Below are 22,959 nucleotides of genomic sequence, written 5' to 3'. Positions count from 1 at the left end.
GGTCCTTGACGTACCCACATGCGAGCATTACTTGGGTCTCAGAGGCCCCGAATGAGCCATCGCTCGAGATACAGAGACGTGTATGCGTCAACGACGAGGGAGCAGCGACTATGGCCATACAGTTTGTGAACACTTGGGTGCTGTGAGAGCCAAACAGAAGGCCGTAAATTGGAAATGTTGACGGTTGCCAAACCTGAGCGTCCATCGCACGGAGCGATTAAATGGCAAGTGAATACGATTCCTTCATATCGAGGGTGCATACCAGTCCAGGATCAAGGAAGAAGATGATGGTCCAGGGATACCATGTGGAACTTCCACTATCAAGAACTTGAGTCCCCGCAGACCTAGAATTGGTTTAGATCTCCCTTTGCCTTGGGGATTAGGAAATTTGGGGTAGAACACTTTTGCCCCCAGCTCCAGGTACCTCTCTATAGCTCCCATGGCAAGGAGGGACCGTAACCTCCGCAAGAGGATTTGCTCGTGAAAGCGGGTCCCTGAGGCGTATCCAATTGCTACCATGCATAAGACCGCAACGATCTGAAGCCTCGTTGGTCCACGCAGGGAGGAAGAGAGAGGCCGGTGCAAAAGGAGCGAAGGATTCTGTCGAACAACTGGTACGTCGCCTCAGGCGGTGCCTTCAAAAAAGTTTTGTTTAGGTCCACGGGATGTTGGCAGGCGTGATTCTGGCCCCTTGGGTCCGACTGCCGTCTAAGGGGGGGGATTTTTTGGTTTCTTTTTTTGCTGTTCCATTTTTTGGTGATTGTTGTCTCGCACCTCCTGCCGAAGTCCTGCCGCTGTCTAGCGGGAAGTAAGGCACTGAGGCTGGGGCGGAAGGGTCTGCGCTGAGTCTGGGGTGCATCCCAGAGCGAGCGCATGATCACCCTATTGTCTTCAGACTCTTGCACCTAGGTCAGTCTTTTCCGAAAATAGGCCCTGACCTTGAAGGGCAAGTCGTCTATCGTAGCAATGATGCAATTCAGGTGGAAGGCCTGACACCTGAAGCCATGAAATTTGCCTCATGGTATTCTGCAAGCCGATTCTGGCCGCGGAGTTGGCTGCGTCTAACGAGGCCTGAGAGAAGTTCTCGCCACCTTCTTCTCCTCCAAAAGGCCACAAATCTTTGATGCGGAGTATGGGGGACGTAGCTCTGTGAATTTTCAACCGCTGCCCAGGTGTTACAGTTTAGCGGCTAAGCAGGCTTGTTTGGTTTGCCCCTGAGCTGGAGGCCCCCGCAGGTAGATTTTACTCCATAAGTCCTGCGCCTAGCCTCCTTTCTTTTGGGGCAGCGGGTGCTGGCCATGGCGCTCCCTTTCTTAACCAATTGGACAAGAGGGAGCAGGGTGTACATACAAGTACTAGTACCCCTTTAGAGGGCACCATTGATTCCTCGCAACTGCCCCTAGCCGTGGGCGGAATAGATGCTGGAGACTGCAGATGGTTATCAGCCTTGCTTGGATCTTTCGAATAAAATGGTAAGGCCACCCTTGTGGGAGCGTAAGCCGACAAAATATCTACCACAGTTATCTCGATCTCCGGAACTCCTCCACTGGAGGTTCATATTCGGGCACCCGTCTCAGGATCTGATGTGACCTGAGGTCCAATTGAGGAGGCCGAGGAGATGTCCCCGCCACCGCTTCATCTGTGAAGAGGAGAGGCGAAAGGGCCAGGGATACTCAGGTCCCCATGGTCTCGTGGACTTGGGCGACGTCCGGCTCGTGGGACCGGATGGTCTGGTGCCCTAATGGAGTGTCTCTATAGCTGCAGAGGGGGGCAGCTAACCAGTAGCCTCCAGCACCCGTGGCTCCGACGGTACGGAGCTGATGGCACTGGAGGTCCACCTGGTTGGTGATATGCCCAAGGCATCCAGAAGACCACTTGATGAGTCCTTGGTCTTTGGGCCTGGGTCCTGGAGACTAGCTGGGGACATCTAAGTCACAGTCCGTGCATAAAGACTGTCCGCATGGGATGGGACATAGATGCATGAAGATGGCCAAGAGGAGCTGAAAACCCATGAGACATGGTCTCATCCCTGGGTAGTCTGTCTGTACGCGTGCAGGAGAGCGGTACTGGATGCTATAATGGTACTGCGGGACGAGACCCGGGACCTGCAATTGGAATGGTGCCGGGAGTTGACCAGACCCGAAACTCGACGCCAGGAGCGGCTGCGAGAGGTGCGGTGCCGTGAGCTTGATCGGTACAGAGAGTACTGGGCCTGCGAACGGGGTCTTGAATGGTGCCGCGAGTGCGACCAGTATCGAGATGGAGAACGGTACCGAGACTGCGAGCGGCGTCAGGACCAGGATCGGCGATGGGACCGAGAACGCCGGTGGGACCGCAGTCGTGATCGGTGCCTCTCAGTGGTGCCAATGGAGGATGGTCTCAGTAGGGAAGGCTTGCCTATGGACTGTATAACCCACACCGGCGGTGCTGGGGGTTGAAGCAGCGCAGACTCCGTCAGTGCAATCAGTTCCCTTGCCGTAGAGAACGTCTCCGGCTTGGAGGGAATAGTAAGCTCAACCACAGTGCGTGCCGGGGAGCTGTCACGCACCGGATTCGACGGTTTTTGCGGGACCAGAATTGACAGTGCTGAAGTTGTCGGTGCCACGGCAGTTGTTGGTCCCGGGTGCTCCGACTGTGGCGTGGACACAGAAGCCACAGGAGTCTTATGTTTTTTTTACCCGCGGGGAGAGGGAGCGGTGCCGAGCAGACATCTGGGCCGGCGACGGTTGGTGCCGAGGGGCCTCAGCAGTATCAGTGCGCTTTGGTGCTGAAGATGCACTTCTCCCCAGTGTGGACTGTCCAGCGCTCAGTGCTGATGGTGGAGGAGTAAGAGCTGCCTCCATCAGAAGCTATCTGAGACGAAAGTCCTGCTCCTTTTTGGTCCGCGGCTTGAAGGCCTTGCAAGTGCGGCACTTATCTGAAAGGTGGGATTCTCCGAGGCACTTAAGGCAGGAGTCGTGAGGATCTCCTGTAGGCATCAGTTTGTGACAGGTTGAGCACGGTTTGAAAGCCAGTGAACCGAGCATGGGCCTCAGCACCGGGTGAGGGGAAGGGGCTAATCCCCAAACCACTCTTAACTATATACACTATGTTAAAGAAAATAACGAGAAAACTATGAGCAGCTAGAGAGGTGGAGATCAGCTAAGCCACGCTCCACTGTTCCAACGACCGACATGGGCGGTAAGAAGGAACTGAGGGGCGCTTGGGTCAGCAGGGGTATATATCCGGAGCCATGGAGGCGCCAGTCCAGGGGGCACCCAGCCGACCCACCGAGTGTTGCTAGGATAAAAATCTTCCAATGAACGTGCATGCGGCACGCGCACACCTAACTGGAATGGATATGAGCAAGCATTCAAAGAAGAATGTTTATTTTAATGCAGCAAAACTTGTTCCTCAGACGTATGGTTAACATTTTTCCTCTTCCTAGAACTCACATAGCTATCAATGACAATTCACCTTAACTTCTAACTAAATGTTTTTGTAACTGCTTAAAAAAAAAATTGAAAAATACAACACACAGATACCAACTGTTCTGTAACATTCTTATTTTCTTCACATGGTAAGAATGCACTAGAATGGTGTCTTCTTCCAGCTCTGCAAAAGTGAGCTATATTGGACATACTGCCTCCAGCAAAACAAAAGGATCTGAAAAGCTTCAACTGAAGCAAGATTTTAGTATCCTCAAATTATTTTTCTTACTGACCAACTATAGAGTAATTTAATCCTATCAATGAACAGGAAAACTCATTCTAGGTCAGTGAATAAACTAGAGATTAGACTTCCATAACTTTTCTAGAGAAATTTACATTTAGTTGGGAGTCGCTTACTCTTTGACCAAGGTTATTATAATCTATGCTTTAGAGTTCATTTATATAGTGCCTCATTTTTTAAAACTTTTATATCTTAAATTAATAAAAACCTTAAGCGTGATTTTTCTGAGCACATAAAATCAGCCAATCCAAATAATAATTCCATAATAACAAGTTGCAATTATACAAAAGTAAATTATAAACAAGGCTAATGCTAAAAGTTCTTTCTACACCTCTACCCCGATATAACACGAATTCAGATATAACAGTAAAGCAGTGCTTGGTGGGGAAGGGGGGGGAGGCTGCGCACTCCAGTGGATCAAAGCAAGTTCAATATAATGCGGTTTCACCTATAACGTGGTAACAGTTTTTGGCTCCTGAGGACAGCGTTATAACAGGGTAGAGGTGTATTTCAGACACTTCCCCCGAGTCTCAAACTTTATAACAGAAATAAAGTTAACAAGTTTAGTTTTAGGACAGAGCATTGACCTAGACTGCAAACAGAATATGCTTAAAAAAAAAAAAGCTTACGTTTCCAGCTGTATTCATAACGGACTTAATCTCCCTTTTGCATGCTTTTAGAGACTTCATCTGGATATAGGCTCTCACTTTATACTGTTAAATTAAAAAAAAAATTCATTAGTATAATTTTAAAAATTAACATTTTAAAACACTAGTAAATTATGCAGTTTGATGTAAACTGTAAAATGCAACATGCCCAAGTTTACTACACAATATTTACTCCTATACATTAAGAAAAACTTTAAAAAAAAAAACTGTCTAAAAAATAAAACTACTCTTCAGAATATAAAGACAAAATTCAATTACAGGCTTCTAACAAAATAATTCTTCCAAAACCCTGTAAAATGGATTGTAAAAGAGATTCAGTATGATGGATGAGTAACAAGTTCCAAAACTTAAAACTTTAAAAAAATCTCTGCAATACAATTTGTTACTATTGTGATAAGTAACTTCATTAATTGAAAGATCAGAGAAAAATGCAGAAAAAGAAAACTGAAAAATAAATATCAATAGTACTCTGGGGCAGATCCTCAGTTGGTGTAAACTGTCATAATTCCACTGTGGTACAAGCTGTCGTAACTCTATTGATCTCAATGGAGATACAACAAAAACAAACACCATTTGAAGTTCTGCCCCTTTGTTCTTTAGTCAACTTCCCTCACTTATGTAGATCTTACAGAGACAGGGGAGAAATTAAAATAAGACGTTGGGGGCTGGGGGGGGGGGTGTTTTACACACAGACAACGGAATTCAGAAGCAGGTGTAGTATTCGAAACTTCTTTTAAACTGATTTTTAAAGATTAACTAGATTCATAGTATGCAATACCTCTTTTTAATAAAGATAAATGAGAACATCATCCATTTCAAATTGCATACAAATATCTAATTCTGGACACCAAAGAGTTTCCTACCTGATGTATCTTAGATTTTGCAGCTTCTATTAAAGCTCCACTTTCAGCTCTATGATTAGATGACTCCTTATTTGTGTTATTACCTATCTGAACACAAATTAAAAGGAGAAAATATGATTTCATCTTTAATCCAGTGAACAGGTTTATTCTTCTTAGGTCTAATATCAGAGGGGAAAATCAATGTCCAAAAGAGAAAAAAAAACTCAGTCATAGCTAATATCATCACATCCTGTTTTGGCACTTAGTGAATTCTAAAAAACCACCTAACACATAAGGAAGCCAAGGACATTTTATCTATACATCGTTAGCTTCTGAAAACTAGGTTTTCATGTCAAGTGACTTTCTATTCTCCTTCAGACTCTTCAGTAAAGTTACTGTACACTAAAGATAGACATGATTAGTTTCCTTTAACATATCAAAGAAGTGTTCTATATTCAGTTAGATCCCTGTCTAACCTCAATCCACTTCTTACTCAAAAAAAGGTACATCTTAATAGCAGAATTTCAGTGCCAACTGAAGCAGATTTCACCCACTAGTGACAGTGAACATCTGTCTCATATACTCAAGGACTCCTCTGATACCTCAACAAGCAGAGGCAATTCCTCTCTGACCTACTAGTTACTTCCCTGGCTCAGAGTCAAAGGAACTGCAGTCCAAAGCAACAGCTTCTTGGTTACAGCTCGGAGCTGTCAGCCAGGGAGACAAAGTGGAAATATTTGACCCTAAAGCCTATAACTGTCCCAATAATACAAAAAAATTGGACAATAAGAAACACCTCTCAATCCTTTGCCAGTAGTAGACTCAGTTTGTAGTGGGATATAGGGAAATATATACATGCCACATGCAATTAAACAGAATTACCGAAGTGACCAGTGGCAGTCTAAGATTAAAACCATTCTAACATATAGTTTTTAAAATGTAAACTATTTGAAAAAGCAATTGATTATTTTTGGATTAGCCCAAAGCATATTGCTGTGAATACATCCAAGAGTAGTTGTTTTTTTAATAAGGTCCTATGAAACACACTCACCTCATTATTTTTTCCATTTTTGTTATTGTTTCCCTGAAAAATCATTTTTTCCAAAACAGAAAGCAGATGCAAGGCTCTCTCAGCCTGGTAAGTTAGTAGATACAAGTCTACAAGCAGGAAGCACACAGCCTGGGCAAACTTCTCTTCTACATCAGACAAAGAAAGGAGAAAGAAATATTATAGTTTTCATATGTAGCTCCCATCAACACACAACTGTGAAAACACCCCCACCTTAGCCATAAAGCACTGTCATGAAGTGCTCCAAAAGTAATTTGAATGCACTACATACGCTGATCCTGATGAACAAACCTACAAACATTGAAAATGTTGACCTGTCAACATTAAAGCATATAAAATTGAGAAACATTTCCTCTTAAAAAAAATGAATTTTGAAAGTTGGTCTAACGGATAAGCACTGGAGAACCAATCCCCTAAAGGGATCAATGTGGACAGACCTGCATGGCTACATGGAATCCCATCAAAGTCAGTAGGACTCTACACAAGCCTAAGTATTTCTGCATGGATGTCTTTGAGACTGAACCCTAAGTTCATGTATGATATCATATATCAGTATGATAGTTGGCATAAACACACACACACACACTCCCCACCCCTGACAAGAGCAGGCCTCAGCAAACAACCTTAACACTTCAGCAAGATTTATAAACCTTATCAGACAAGCCCAGAACCATTCCACTACACAGAGGGCCACTGTTTACAGTTATGGGGGACTTAATTTTCAAAGGTGGGTGCATACAATTACATACAAGTTATCGCCACAGTTGCCAACTTTCATGCAGTAAATAAGCACCCTGACTTTCACAATAAACCAAAAATCAAGATGATCCAATTTCAAAACAAGGCCAAAACAAGCCAATCCCTAAGAACCCCAACACTCTATGTTACTAGATCCCCCTAGTGTGCAGTCTGGGACTGTGGTGGGCCTGCTGCGCACCCCTGACATTCTACCCCCCTTGCCCCTGCTTTCAGGGAGCCAATCAAAAGAGAAGCAACAAGCTACAAGCCATAAACTAGACAACAAGCAACTCACAAGCCAATTAAGCCAAAAACAAGCCCAATTTCTGTGTTTTTTTCGTGGGTTTGGCACGTCTGGTTATCGCAATTCCTCACAGCTTGTGTGCCCACATAGATTGGTGCGCACCTGCACACACACACAAATATCTAGTTGTATGCCTAACTGCCCATTTGTTCATTCATATGTAAGATTTTGCATGTATAATCGTGGTATTTGCACGCACATCTTCGGAAAGAAGTCAATCCCTTAACATCCATTTTATATTCAACATATTTTTATGTTCTACTGCTATCTTAAGACATAGTCCCCATGTTTGAATCATGCTACTCTTGATATACACATACAGCACATTTATTTCTAAATCTCAGCTACTGTGTATCTATCAATTGCTAATGTAGATCATTCATATTTTTATAATACACACACACGTAACTTAATCAGAAGAATTACCAAGAAGCTTTAGGTCAAGAAACAATTTAACAGTCTGCAGCCATTAAATCAGAGAGAACAAAAATAAGAAATAACTTTGCCTTCCTATCAACATACCAAAAGGTTCTATAAACTGGTAAAGCTTCTCTCCAACAGATATTGCTTCAGTGTACTGACGCAGATGATACAGAATAACCGCCTGATTGTAGTAAAGCATGCTGTTTTCAACATCATCTAAGCCATCCATTTCTTCAACAGCTGAATGAACCTACAAAAAAAATTGTTTTATTCAGCTTTCCTATATTCACTGTGGGGGTGGGCGTGAGGGCAGAAGGGGAAGGGTGTCCAATATTTGGAAACAATACTTAAAAGCTATAGACTGATCCATGTATGAGGATAAAGAAAAAAAGTTCACCTGCTACTTATAGCTAATAAACTCTTATGTGGTATTAATGATAAGTATAGATATAAATGAAGCATTTACAAAAATAATTAAATTAAAAACAGAAAATAAAATTACTTTCATAACCAAGAAACTATTCTATCTAATAACTTCACAAATGATTTCCTATTCCCTCAACCAGTAGAGGGCCCAACCATGATGCAAGAGGAAGATGGTACTTGAATTCAAAAAGCTACTCACTATTCTTCCATTACCTGATTCTTCAGTTGATTAAGTGTTTGTTTCAAGTTGTCGGTTGTAGTCTGGTTACTTTTACAGAACTCTGCAACAGCTGTATTCAAAGTTATTTTGTAGTCATCTTTGTTTATTTCTTGCAAGCTGCTGAGATGTTGCAGACAAGCATCATAATTCTCAGCCTGGAAGTGGGCGCACACACACACCAACAATATGCATTAGGAAAAAATAAGGTTTAAATCAACATGTTAGTAACTCAATATAAAAAGTTGTATTTCCACTCTTTACACACCTATAAAGACAATTGTTTCCTGCTGAGCTGAAACACAAAACATAACTAAAGGTGTAACTAAAGATGTGCTGTAATCAGAGACTGATTAATATGGGAAACAAGTCTAAAAATTGAGCACAAGATTCAAAGAAATTGAAAGAAATCTGTGAAAGGAGAGTTGAAATGGCAGAATCCTAAAATTATTTGAAAGGGAAATTTCTAATTTATTCGTCCTTGTTTATATTAGCCCTATGGAATCTTGAAACTAAAACCTGTTTTCTTTACTGAATTTTCACAATCCCCTCTCCAGTCATGAGCACACTTTTTTGTTATTGTAGAGTTGCTTATAAAATATTAGGCTGTAACTCTGAGGGGAAAAAACACTGAGGCGTCTGAGTGAGGAACACATTAAAAAGTTTTAGCCTATGCAAACAAACATAAAAAAATGCAGGTGAAGTTTGAAGTCTACCAACTTTAATAATCCAGCTTTAAATAAACTACTTTTACAACTTCTTTGAGGGCATGTGCAACAGGGTTGGTGCATTCCAGCAACTGGTCATCAAGGCCTCAGTTTCTCCTCTGACTTGCACATACCCATGTGTTTCGAGTAAGTCTCCACTTGGAGTCTGGTTTATTATGACACAGCAAAACTATCTTTGGCCTCCCAGGTTCAAGTAATTCCTTTCTTAGGCAACAGGGTTTCACAGTAGTCAATTGCCCTCTCCCCTGGGTAGCACAAAATTTCAGCAGGAGGTGTAGGGGAACCCAATCCCTCCTCCTGTTCCACCCTTAAGTCCTATACAGGAGTGGTAATCGTCTCTGGCCTCAAGTTCCTCTCCTCTCTTCATCCAGAAACTAATTCCTATCTAACTTGACTGGCTTGCAGGTTCCTTCCCTGTTCTGCCAACATTTGATACACTCCAAGTCCAACATTGTTCTCTTGGGTCTCCCTGAGCTCTTCTTAGCAAGATATTACACAAGATATTACTCTTTTCCCTTCTGCTGATCCTACTACACTGAGCACCTCTGGGCTCCTCTCTCAGCATCCTCTTGTCAGGGAGCTCTGCCAGTAAGGGAAAATGACAAAAACATTTGACAAGGATACTTATGGGCAACTTAACACTAAGCAATACTGACAACTGGACATGTAGATGTGCTTCTGTCTTCTTGTCACCTCCTTAGGACATGATATGTTAAAAGCCTTCTAGGTATAGACACATTATATCATGAGTGCATAAGCAAAGTGGGCTGGGTCCATATTAGAACCAATAACAAAGGTAGCAGTAGGTCATTCAAAACTGGTTTGAATAATTTTAAATTAGCTCAAAAAATCATTTCCCACTATCCAAACAGGAAAAAAAAGTGAAGGATGCCTAAGATAGGACAACAGAATGTGGAATCACTTGAGAAATGAGAGGGTGGTAATCAAAATGCCACTAGAGCCTATATTAGGACAATTTTGTTCATTTTATATAACAATATTGTATAAGCAATATTGGCATATGATCTATAAAATGGAAAAGGAGGATGGATATCTAAAAGGAGCAATACAACAAATTCAAATGATTGGGATAAACTATATATAGCAGAAGAACACTGTTTTATGAAATTCCACTTAGAAAAAAGTAATTACAAAGAAAAACAAAGAAAAGGAAACATACCTCGAACAGCCATAAGCTACAGAATATAAAACATGAATGAAATATGAAGAGGTAAATAGAATTAAAAAGCTTGCAGCCTGAGTCTTTACATTACTAAACATACAAACAAAAGCTTCCAGGAAGTATAGGAAGAGGTATTGAACACAAGTTACCAAATTACCATGTGTAAGTCATTTATGTGGACATTAAAATGTTGTATAGTGTTCAGGTCACCTTACTACAAAAGGTATTATTCAGCAGGACATCCAAAATGATAAAGGAACTTTGCTTTTTTTAAATATTTTGGAGTCTACAGATTGCTAGCTAAAATTATGGAAATTTTTCTTCAGTGAGTGCACACACAGTTGACAGAACTGTCACAAAATAGCTGTATGCTTATTTTAGCCAATTCTCACCAATCATATAGCATTGATAGTGACTGAGCTCTGGGAACCAAGAGAAAGATTTGGTTGTGTTTCTGGTTGCCCTACATTCAAGAGCCCTAAATATAATGTCTTCTCACATTATATCAGATATCTTTGATTAATCAAAGTGGACATGTTACTATATTACAGTGAAGTCTGCTAGTAATTTAAACTGAATTTATGTTGTTGATACATTTACTATTACTCTTAAAAGAAAAAAAAAGGAACAAATTGGTTACTAGGTGATCGTTTAAATAATTTAACAGAAGTTTAAGTTTAAGCCTTTTCTTACAATAAAAGCTTGTAATGCACTACTTGACAGCTCCTTTTCCTGATCAGTAATCCCAGAGGAAGTAACTGCTCCTTCATGTTTCTCAGTTCCCTGATCTGAAAAATAAACAGAAGAGTATAGAATACATTAGTTATCATATTCGCAACTAAGGTTAATAAACATAACTCCATTTCTTCCATTACACATTCCATGCCTTTCCCTCAAGATCTTCTTACTTATACCCAAAGCACCTTAAGCAATGATAGCAACACTGTAAAAAGCTAAATTTAACTCTGAACTGATAGCACAATAACTTGGGAATGAAAACGTCACCCTTGAAAGCTAGAATTCCTCTGCTGAAAATTGGAACAATAACCTTCCCTTGCTAAGTTACTTATAATGTACAGACATCACATCACGACTGATTCATTTTTACAGTGTATCTTAAACTGAGTAACTAAGAGCTGTAAACTCATACATAAAAGGATGCATTTTAGATTTTACTCTTAAAAGAATGGGATTTTTATATTCACAGAAAATAGCTGGCAAAAACTATTACTAGGATATTACTGAAATAAGTTTGTCTAGCAGCATTATATTAAAAAGATGCACACTGCACAGATACCACATATATAATCTTGAAACCCACAAAATGATATGAACCACTATGTTTTTTCACCTTGAAGTTTTTCCTATTTCTCATGTTTCGCTGTTTCAGTTTTACTCTAATTTATTTTTTGTCATTTTATTGCGCATGGGGAACTGTATAAATCTACTGTTTTCTTCCTCTCACTAGACACTAAAACATTGATCTAATTATCCTTAGTTATCTAACCTTATGCTTTTATCTGTAAATTACACAGTACCATCTATCACAGCGGTCACCAACCTATCCATCGCGATAGACTGGTCAATCCTGGAGCCTCTGCCAGTCAATCGTGATCTCCGGGCCTCTAAAAGTCCAGTGGTGCAGCAGGGGTCTGGCAGGCTGCCTGCCTTTTCTGGCCCCACACCGCTTCCAGAAGCAGCTGGCTGCTGGCACGTCTCTGTGACCTCTGGTGGGGGAGATGAAGAGGTGGGTCCATGTGCTGCCCCCACCCCCAGCAGTCCCCACAGCTCCTATTGGCCAGGAACTGGACAATGGGAGCTGCATGAGCAGCAATTGTGGGCACAGGCAGCATACGGAGACCCGCTGCCCCCCTCCCACCCATGGGCCACAGAGATGTGCCAGCAGCCAGCCACTTCTAGCAGCGGCGTGGGGCTGAGGCAGGCAGGGAGCCTGCCCAAGACCCACTGCATTGCCAATCGAGCCGCCTGTGGTAAGTGCCTCCCAGCCAGAGCCTGCAACTCACCCCGTCCTGCACTCCAACCCTCTTCCCCAGCCTAGAGCCCCCTTCTGAACTCAAACTCCCTCCCAGAGCCCACACCCCAACCCCTTGCCCCAGGCTCAGCCAATGCACACTCCACAGATGAGCATGTTACACTGATTTGTGACAATGCCTGAAGGACTTTGGATCTATAAACCACAAATGACACTAATAAAAAGTAAAACTCATGAAGTGTCCAGTGGATTCTATGAGATTAGATGCAGTATGACCATATGACCCCTGCACCTAAATTCCCTCCCAAAGCTTGCACCCCAAGCTTGCTCACTCCTGCACCCTAACTCCCAGTCCCGGGCTTAGCCCGAAGTCCCATTCCTCAGGGAAGTGGCAGGGTAGATCCTGGGTTGATCTTAAATTCAAAAAGTGATCTTGTGCATGAGAAGGTTGGAGACCACTGATCTATCATTTCATCAATGCCATATCTTAAGCATCTGCCATTGCCCATTCCCATAATTATGAGAAAAATAAATAGACAACAGCAGCTATGGACATCTACACTTCAGAAGTCTTGTTTGTAAAATTTTACATTAGGAAATTAAGTGACACATGATAAGCCACTTATTGGTTAAGCTTGAAGACAAAAAGATAGTAACACATCTCCTTTCGTACCTGGAAATAAGTCATAATGCATGCCAACTCAGGCCTGAAAAAAAAAGTACCTTCAAATTTTTAATATTCCATATTTACATTAACAATTAACGCAAAAAAGTTACACTAATCTAATGCCAAGATTTTCAAAGCATAAGAACCCGAACTCCTGAAAGGTACTGAGTAACCTTAATTCACATTGACTTCAACTGGAGTTGGGCTCACTCAGCACTTTGCAGGTGGTGCTCAGCAGTTACTGGAACACATAAGGATTGCTACAGAACTCTACTGTGTTCTACCTATGAGGTAGGCTGGACTGTGGGCTCCTTCTCCAACCTGAGCACAAAAGTCTACACTGGAATTAAACAGCCCCACAGCCCGAGCCCTGCCAGCCAGAGCCAGCTGGCAGGGGCCAGCCGTGGATTTTTAATTGCAGCGTAGATGTACCCTTAATGGCTCTGATTCCTCCTTTAGATCTCATGGTTGGGCAATGTGGGCAGGGAACTATCCAAAGCTGTGGCCCTCCACAACACTAGGGAATAAAAAGAACCAAGTTACCCCAGAGTATTTATGTTACAAATTACTATCTGCTATACATGTGCAGTATAACCATTAACTGGTTTGAAACACATTAAGAGATACCTATTTGAAACTGTGCAAATATTGATCTTTCATTATTAACAGTTCAAAATAGTTAACTATTTTCCCCTCCCTCAAACTCAATGCAAAATTTGCACCCAGTATATTTAGTTAAATGACTAGAGTACATACAAAATAGTCAAATATAAAAAGTTCCTTTCATCCCCCTCCGCTGCTTAACTCAGAAATAGATTTAGCCAAATATTCAAAAATAATAAAAAAAAAAAAGTTAACCATTGAGCTGAGACCAACTGTTAGAAGTTATAGCCCAGAAAATTCCTCGAAGTGAAACTGACGTAGGGGGAGAGGGTGGAGTGAATTATTAAACTCGTATCTCCTTAAACCTGAAACAAGTAAATCCATCATGCCTGACTATCAGTACACTACATCACAATTTTTGGAAATTTTCACAATCCATTGCTAACTTTGAGCACTCGGCAGCTGGCCATCTAGTGATCTGCCATATACCATCTATCCATTCCCTCGCTGGTCATCTCCTACTATGAGGACTCTCCACCATACCTTCTATAATAATCTTCTCAAGGTTATTTCTATCTCTAATGTGACCAAAGTACATAAATCCGTGTCTATTAATTTCCAAAATGAGGGTCCACTTCTCTCCAATAATATTTCTAACACAGGTATTTGTCCTTTCTTCCATCCAGGAGATAGATATAGAAGAGCCTTCATCAGTACCCGATGATTCACAGCTATAAATTGCTATCGTAAAAATCCTAATTTTTCCCAAGTCACACCTTCGTACATTTCGAGATGCCATGTTTTTTCCATACTTCCTTAAGGGAGTTCATAGCTGAGAGAACTATGCATAGTCTTCTGATTTCTTTAGAACAGCCACCTTGGTTGAAAAACCATTACACAGGTAACAGAGTGGTTGAGTAGAATTCCAACATATAAACCACCCAAAATTGGGGCTTTTTATTGTTAGTTCTCATTTTAGACCCAGAAGTAGGTATCTAACAAATCCTTTAGCTGGCCCTACAATTTATTTAATAAATGGGGGGAGGGGGAAGGGGGAGGCTTTAAACAACATCTGTACTGTTTCTTATCCACTCTCACAAAATGGAAGCTGCAGACAAATCTTGTCATACCATGTCAATTAAAACATACTTACAGAAATTAAATCCTCTCCTAAAGAAGTTGTTAGTTAATAGAGTAATTGTCTATGAAGTAGTTGTCATTACAAATTGATACATTTAACTACCTTACACTCAGAAGAGGGCCAACTTGATGGGCACAAAGAGACTTCAGAGATGGGCTCTTTTGTGGAACATTCTGGTAAGTATGAATGTAGTATACCATCCCTCTTTTTCCAATTCTCCAATAAATCATTCCACTCATAACTGGGTAGCCTTGAAGTCTGTACGCTATACCACTAACATTGACAAGTGATGGAAACTTTCTGATACTTATGTTGACCAAAAAAAAAATGGCTATTAGTTTTTTACTTGCTAGCTGGACAGCTATTTAAGTTCTCTCTCAAAAGGCTTTCAGTCTCATCCAAAAATTTACCTGATGGTAAAGAAGAAGCAGACAACTCTTTAAGCTTCACTTTTTGCAATTTATCTTCCACAGAAGCATTCTGGGAACCTGATCCATTTCTCTTAGAGTTGTATTGTTTCAGCTCTTTTCTGGAGGAAGTAATATTTTTCTTTTTCAAAGTAGTAACAAAAACACTACTAAAGACTTAGCTCTTAGACATTTGCCATGTACAGAATACAAGGGGTTCTTAAATGCAGCTTTTAGCATTTCTAAACAACACCAAGTTTCCTCTGGAATGACGTTAGATGTGCGCTTCCCTGAAGACTCACCTAGGCAAAACAAGCTGAGAACTTGGCAGCCCTTGTGTCAGCTTTTCCCTTCCTTTCCATTGCTGACAATTCAAACTCCAGCCATATTCTTTTGATGGGACTGACGGTACAACTACCCATTCATCTTGGTTTTTATTAAATTTCTCAGTCTCCTCCAAGTCTAAACTATTTGTAATCTCCACTGCCGACAATAGTTTCTTACCAGAATGAGTTTGCATCCACTGCCACATCTCTTCTTTGCTCTGCCAAAAGAAGTCCCCATTGCCCACAGAAATAATAGAAGATATCTTGTCCCAAACTTGGGCCACTCTGTTGACATAGTCCAGCAGCTGTGGCTCATCCTCTAAAGCCAATGGAGCCCAGCTCTCCAAAACCTTCATACTTAGAGAGTTAACAGACTCCATCTCCAACAAAACCAGTTATTTCTGTGTATGAAGCAAGTAGAAGAGGTCCTAATTCAGAATCTTTACAAGATTACTAAATCTTGTCATAATTGGTCCCATGCTGCAGGAGACCCTAAATCCTGTAGCATGGAACAGAAAGCCACCATTCCCCGCAAAGGTTTACCCAATTTGGTGATTTCAGTTAACAATAAATTGAGAAGTGTTAAATTGAAAACACAAAACCTCAGAATGTTGGTGATTCAGATCTGATTGGTGGCTCCATCACATAAGAATTCTCTGTGATGCACATTGTCTGCAGTAATTGAGGCTTCCTTAATGTCTTAGAACAAGGGATTGATTGCACAATTGTGAAAAAAAAGCTTATAGCATCAGGACACCATTTCACAGCATGAAAAATGCTGGATTATCTGCATTTCCATGGAACCAGGGTTTACATATACAATGCATTCATTTTTTTAATATCAGAACTGAAAAGACAGCTGTGGATAATGTTCTTAATAACAGCTGCTAAGCAGGATAAGCATTCCCACACACTGATTATAGCATCACCTCAAGCACATACTAGTTAAGGCTGTCCCAGTTTCTATTACAAAATCTTGTTTTCTTAATTTATCTGCAGGAGAATTGGCCACATGTGAGACTCAGTCCAAAAATAGTGTTTATTCTTCAATTACAGGAAAAACTGGTCAAGCAATTGTTACACTACTTATCCCAGAAAAGCATCAGTTTCCCAGTTGCTTTAAATACTTTCTATGGAAGGCTGGATCACAGATAACCTAATAGTAAATTTCTGTACAGTTTGTCTTCACTACTAAAACCAGTTAGGATACTTAATAAAAGTTGAAATTGTGGCATATTTTAAGGGACAAGCCTCTGTAATCACGAAATAGTAACATCAGAGAAAAAGAGCAACTTGATGGTCTGCATAGTACAAAACACTAAGGGCTTGTCTATACAGCAAGCAAAATGTGCCAGAGGAATGTTATTTGTAAAGCACACTAACATGCTACAATCTAACTGCACCAGGTAGATCCAACTGGAGTGTTCTAGCAAGTATATAGTTCGTGTTAACGTCACTGTGTTTGAAGCAGGAACCACAAAGGGCAGTTACAGCACAATATGTTAGAATGGTTTACAAATCACACCACTCTTGTGGGCTTTGACAGCGGATGTAGACAAGCCCTAAACAAGAAGTTTAGAGAAACCTGAGCAAGATTTCTACTGGGAAGAGCTTTATTTTTGAAACAAATAATGTAAAACGTGGAATTTTATTTAATTTGTTTCAAAACGTGTATATTTTCTGTAAAGTTTTCTTAATGTTCTTGAATTCTGGCTCTTCCTTATCCCCTTTGCCCTTCTTACCTTTCTCTATCAAGCACTTTCTAAATCAGAGTACAAATTCAGGATACTCCCTGACATACCATGCCACCATTCACTCCTTTGTAGATATCCGTTTGTTGCCTCAGCTTTCCTTAACTGTCTAGGGCCTGGTCTACACTACACGTTTATACCCAATTTAGCAGAGTTAAACCGATTTAACCCTGCACCTGTCCACACAACGAAGCCCTTTATATCGATATAAAGGGCTCTTAAAACCAATTTCTGTACCCCTCCCCGACGAGGGGAGTAGCGCTAAAATCGGTATTACCATATCGGATTAGGGTTAGTGTGGCCGCAAATCGATGGTATTGGCCTCCAGGCGGTATCCCACAGTGCACCGTTGTGACCGCTCTGGAAAGCCATCTGAAGTCAGATGCACTGGCCACATATAGACAGGAAAAGCCCAGTGAACTTTTGAATTTAATTTCCGGTTTGGCCAGCATGGAGAGCTCACCAGCACAGGTGACCACGCAGAGCTCATCAGCACAAGTAACAATGCAGTCTCCTGAGAATCGAAAAAGAGCTCCAGCATGGACCGCACGGGAGGTACTGGATCTGATCACGGTATGGGGAGAGGATTCCGTGCTAACAGAACTCCGTTACAAAAAAAGACAAAATGAAAAAACATTTGAAAAAATTCCCAAGGCCACGACGCAAACAGGCCACACCAGGGACTCAGTACAGTGCCGTGTGAAAGTTAAGGAGCTCAGACAAGCCTACCAGAAAACCAAAGAAGCAAACAGAAGGTCCAGGGCAGGGCCGAAAACATGCTGCTTCTACGCTGAGCTGCACACAATTCTAGTGGAGTCCGCCACCACTACCCCACCCCTGTCCGTGGATTCCGAGGTGGGGGTGGCAATCTCAGCCATCGCTGAGGATTCTGCGGACGGGGAAGATGAGGAGGACGAGCTTGCAGAGAGCACACAGCACTTCATTCTCCCCAACAGCCAGGAGCATTTTTTTCTTCCTGACAGAATTACCCTCCCAGCCCTCCCAAGCCACTATCCCACACAATGAAACCATGGACGGGACCTCTGGTGAGTGTACCTTTGTAAATATAAAACATGGTTTAAAAGCAAGCGTTTTTTAATGATTAATTTGCCCTGAGGACTTGGGATGCATTCGCAGCCCAGTACTGGTTACTGGAAAACGTCTGTTAACATGTCTGGAGGATTGGAGCGGAAATCCTCCATTGGACATCTCCATGAAACTCTCATGGAGTACTCCCAAAAGCCTTTGCAGTAAGGTTTCTGGGCAGGCGCACTGTATTCCGTCCTGCCATGTAGGACACTTGACCACGCCATGCATTTAGCAAGTAATCTGGGTATCATTGCGGTGACAAAGCCTGAGCTGTGTATGGTCCCGTGTTGCTGTGCACATTTCAAGAACTCCTGTTCTTTATCTCGCGTGTGTTATCCTCAGGAGAGTGATATCGTTTCATGGTAACCTGGTTGCAAAAATTCAGGAATTTAATTAGGGACAGAGACGGCAACCTCACACTGTTTGCTGTTTTTTGGCTGTTTGCTGTAAAGAGAAATCCTTGCCTTGCACGTTACAAGGAACGGAGAGCAGGGGGAGGCAGGGACGGGGGGGGGGGAGTGAGGGGGGAATCCATGTGCCTATTGTGCAGGTGACATAGTGTGTTCACCGGTGAAGAGTATAAGGCATTGTATCTGTATAATGTATCTTTTTAATACTTGCTCTTGGGTCCTCTCTTTCCTCCCTTCCTCATTGCAGCTGCAAATTTTTCAAGCCTCAGCCTTACTCCCTCTCCAGGGAAGCTTCTCAGATAAGCGGTGTGGAAAGAAAAAGACGCTGGCGAGACGAAAATTGTTCTCGAGAAATCGATGGAGTGAAGCGCCGCAATAAAGAAGGCCATGGACACAGTGCAGGGGTCCACTGAGTGGATGAGTACAGCGAAGGAAGGCATGGGTTAGCAAATTAACGGAAAGATGCCAGTGAATGGGGTGTGAGGACAGAGAGATGGCTACGAAAGGATGTCGGTCGGATGCGGGGAGTTGCAGGGGGGTTAGGTGGCGGTGCAGGAAGATCAGAGGTTGGGCGCGAGTGAAGGAGTCAGGACAGCGGTCGATGGATGTGCTAACTCTGGGGGCTGTCCTGCGTGAAGTCAACTGACAATGCTCGTGCATGCTGGGTTGGAGTTTGCAGAGGAACAGGCAGGCCAGAGTGATCAGCCAGAGGAGTGCGCACGGCGTGCCAGCCCCTGTTTGTATAACCACCCTCACCATGTTTTCATATTTGGGGCTAGCCACAGTTGTGTACCTTATGTTCCCTTTTCATAGATCTAGTAGGAATGGAAGGACCAGGTTGAGGGGAGTCTCGAGGTCAGTCCGTCGCCTCGCCCCTCATGGCAGGACCAAATACTGTCTAGACCATCCCTGTAGACATTTATCTACTATTCTTAAAATCTTCCAGAGATGGCAGAGTTCCACAACCTCCTAGGCGTTATATCCAGTGTTTAACCACCGCTGACAGGTATAGGAGCTGCTTTTAACCATAATGTCCAGGCCTTAAACCTACCCCTTGCTGCAGTTTAGCCCATTGCTTCTTGTTCATTCCTGGGCTAAGATGAAAGCTTTTACTCCCTCCTCCTTATGACACCTTTAGATAGCTGAAAACTGCTATCACGTCCCCTCTCAGTCTTCTCTTTTCCAAACTGAACAAACCCAATTCTTTCAGCCTTCCTTCATAGGTCATGTTCTCTAGACCTTTAATCATTCTTGTGGAGAAACTGGAGAGAGTCCAGAGAAGAGCAACATCCTTCTTGAAATGCGGTGCCCAAAACTGGACACAATATTTCAGTGGAGCCCAGCCCACAGATGAATATTGGGCTGGGCTCCATGTCCTATGATGCACCACTTTCTCCATTCTGGGTGAGGGGAGAGGGTACGTTACAAGAGTCTCTGGCCATGGTGCATCATAGGAGATGTAGTCCAGACAGCGAACACAGTCCCTAGAGGAGAATGGGAACATAAGTCACCTGAACTATAACTCCCATAAGGCATTACAGTGCTATTTTGAATAAAAACATTTGTTTTTGAGTTTAGTTTCTCAAAACAATATTAACATTTTCAAAGTAAAGCAAATACTTTTTCACTAAAAATTTCATTCAGTCAAAACCCCAAATTTCTTTTGAAAAATTGTATTAAGAAAAAGTTTTTGACAGCCCGACTCATAACTCACGCCGTTGTGGACAAATACTGCACATGATAGTATGTACGCTATGATAACATGATTGATAACTAACTTGTATTTGATCAATATGATAGAGCAGCATTTTCCTTTCTAGGAAACTCAATTAAGGCAAAAATAAGTCTTTCACTTTAAAAGTTTTTCTTGTAAGTTTTAAGTTCTCCTGTTATTTAAGAAGAGAGTGTACATCCTTATAAAGATGCACAAAACAACTAGGTGCACATGCACAAGACACAATTTGGTACACATCTATCATCCCCCACACACAAGATTTTGTTTTGTTTTATGTTAGAATGCACACATGCAATGGAATTCCTCTCTGGACCAGTGCAGTAAAAGAGGCAACTTGCCCTCCCATCCTCAGAGGCTCCTGATGGCCAATTCAGCACTGAATACAGGACAAAGCAATACTCAGAGGATTGTTTTAACCTGTGGTCTTGCTGCTCGGGGTTTAATGGACCATTGCAGCACAGAGTCACCAGGGCATAAGAAAACCTTGGCCATTTCCCCCTCCACACTGCCTGAGCCCCATCCTGCCGGGCCGAAGGGACACAAAGCTAGTTGGACTCTGGGGACCATAGGTATTATTTAGGGGGCCTGCCCAGTGCGGCAAAAACAGTCAATCAGGCCTTAATTTTTTGGTGGTGAGGTGAAGAGCCAGGGCACATGGGGGTTGATTTACTCACTGCAGGGTAGAAATTAATTTTACTAGTATTACTTCATGCAGCATCTTTTTTTTTTTTAAGTGGGGATGAAGATGGTCCTTGGTCTCCTATACAAACTGTGACCAGGACTGAGCCCGCTTAATTTCAGAGGACAAGTCCACGATCAGAGGCCACACTAAACTTTCACAAAGCAATACATTTTTAGTGTCTTCCAACTCCACAGTCCCTAATTTACGGAATTAAAATCAGATGTTCAGTGTTTTTCAGGATTTTGGGTTTTTTTAGTAAATATTTATTGAAATGCTTCGTAAAACTTTGAGTTAACGGTTCTCTGCATTCCATGGAACCAGCCTGGGGAATTCAGGTCTGTAGGAGACTACTGCATCAAAAATTGTAGACAAATTTTTAAACAGAGGGCAGTGATTCTCAATCAGGGGTACACATATCCTTGGGGGTATGCAGAGGTCTTCTGGGGGTATATCAACTCATCTAGGTATTTGCCTAGATTTACTGCAGACTACATAAAAAGAACTAGCAAAGTCAGTGCAAACTAAAGTTTCATACAATGACTCGTTTATACTGCTCTATATACTACACACTGAAATGTCAGGTACAATATTTACATTCCAATCAATTTATTTCATAATGATATGGTAAAAATGAGAAAGTAAGCAATTTTTCCGAGTGCTATGACACAGTTGTATTTTGATGTCTGATTCTGAAAATACGTAGTTTTTAAGTGAGGTGACAACTGGCGTACACAAGACAAATCAGACTCCTGAAAGGGGCACAGTAGGCTGGAAAGGTTAAGCACTATCACAATAGCCTATGAGCAGCAACGCCAGTAGTCAGGCAAGTGGAGATGGCGGGGTCATCAAATCCCATTCTTCCAAGCATGGGGTCTGCGTGCCTGGTGCAGGGGGCTCAGAGCGAGCACCTTGCGGGGGAAACTGTCCGCAGGGCGGGATGCAGCATCTCATCGCGGGCGCTGCCGGAGGCAGGACATCCCCGAGACGGGCACCTGCCCCCGGGTCCCGCACCACCACCCCAGCCCCAGTGCCAGACACCTACAGCTCAGGGGCAGCGGGAACAGAGGGAACCAGGCAACTGCGGTGCCCCCCAGCGGCCAGAGACCAAGCGCCCCCCACCCCAGCGTAGGAGCCAAGACGCAGCGCGACCCCAACAGCCGTCCCACCCGCGAGGCCTCCCTCGTGGAGCCCGGAAGCCGGGGCGGGGACTGAGGGGACATCACCCAGCCGGGAACGCGCCTCACGCGCCCAACCTCTGCCCCGCGACTGAGGGGGCAGGAGCCCAGCAAGGAGAAGTGGCTGCCCGCCCTACTTCACCCCCCACCGGCGGAAGGACACAACACCACGCCGCGTACTCCCCGTGGCGAAGCAAGCTGCTATGGTTATATCCCTCCGCTAGGCCGCGGGACAGGCCCACAGCGGGGCTTTGAAGCGATCTCCGCGCTGGGAGGGGTCAGTCCCCGAACACAGAGCCAGAGGCCGGGGTCCGCGGGGCCCTTTTCGTACTCACCGCCCGCCTTGTCCGCCGCCATAGTCGCTCCCCTCACGCGAGAACCTGTGCCTGGACAGCGCGTGAACACCGCCCCTTCGGGAAGGCTAGTCCGCTGGCCCCGCCCCTTCCGCCCGAGGCCCCGCCCGAGGCCCCGCCCTCAGGCGGTCCGCGGGCTCGGGCTCTGCCTCTGCGCCTGGCCTCTCTGGCCGGCCGAGTTGCAGGCCTGACAAGACCTCTGCTCCGGCCGCCTCCCCGGAAACCCCAATTGACCCCCGTGTCCCTTAACTTCTACTTACCAAGCCAGCCGTTCAGCTCCGCTGTAAAATGTCTGGCGCTGTTGCCTGGTCCGCTCAT

At 43.3% G+C, this 22,959-nt stretch overlaps 1 protein-coding gene across 10 annotated transcripts in view; it reads right to left on the bottom strand.

The window, feature by feature from the left end:
- Nucleotides 1–22,740, bottom strand: part of CNOT10 (CCR4-NOT transcription complex subunit 10) — a 77,370-nt gene extending 54,630 nt beyond the window's left edge. For 3 of the 10 annotated variants that reach the window (XM_032784141.2, XM_032784142.2, XM_032784144.2), the window contains exons 1-8: nucleotides 22,624–22,703; nucleotides 15,625–15,847; nucleotides 11,003–11,097; nucleotides 8,395–8,556; nucleotides 7,855–8,005; nucleotides 6,273–6,418; nucleotides 5,243–5,329; nucleotides 4,341–4,424 (exon numbers count right to left, since the gene is read on the bottom strand). In XM_032784141.2, the coding sequence (XP_032640032.1) occupies nucleotides 4,341–4,424; nucleotides 5,243–5,329; nucleotides 6,273–6,418; nucleotides 7,855–8,005; nucleotides 8,395–8,556; nucleotides 11,003–11,097; nucleotides 15,625–15,826 (927 nt within the window). In that variant the 5' untranslated portion in view covers nucleotides 15,827–15,847; nucleotides 22,624–22,703. Of the gene's footprint in view, nucleotides 1–4,340; nucleotides 4,425–5,242; nucleotides 5,330–6,272; nucleotides 6,419–7,854; nucleotides 8,006–8,394; nucleotides 8,557–11,002; nucleotides 11,098–15,624; nucleotides 15,848–22,623 lie in introns of all 10 variants that reach the window. The other 7 variants (XM_075062485.1, XM_032784143.2, XM_075062487.1 and 4 more) reach the window with 5 other exon arrangements.
- Between the last annotated feature and the right edge of the window lie 219 nt (nucleotides 22,741–22,959).

This window comes from Chelonoidis abingdonii, chromosome 2 (genome assembly GCF_003597395.2).
Source record: "Chelonoidis abingdonii isolate Lonesome George chromosome 2, CheloAbing_2.0, whole genome shotgun sequence".
Taxonomy (NCBI): Eukaryota; Metazoa; Chordata; order Testudines; family Testudinidae; genus Chelonoidis; species Chelonoidis abingdonii.
Note: the sequence above shows the minus strand (reverse complement) of the source record. Positions and strands in the feature narration are given on the sequence as shown.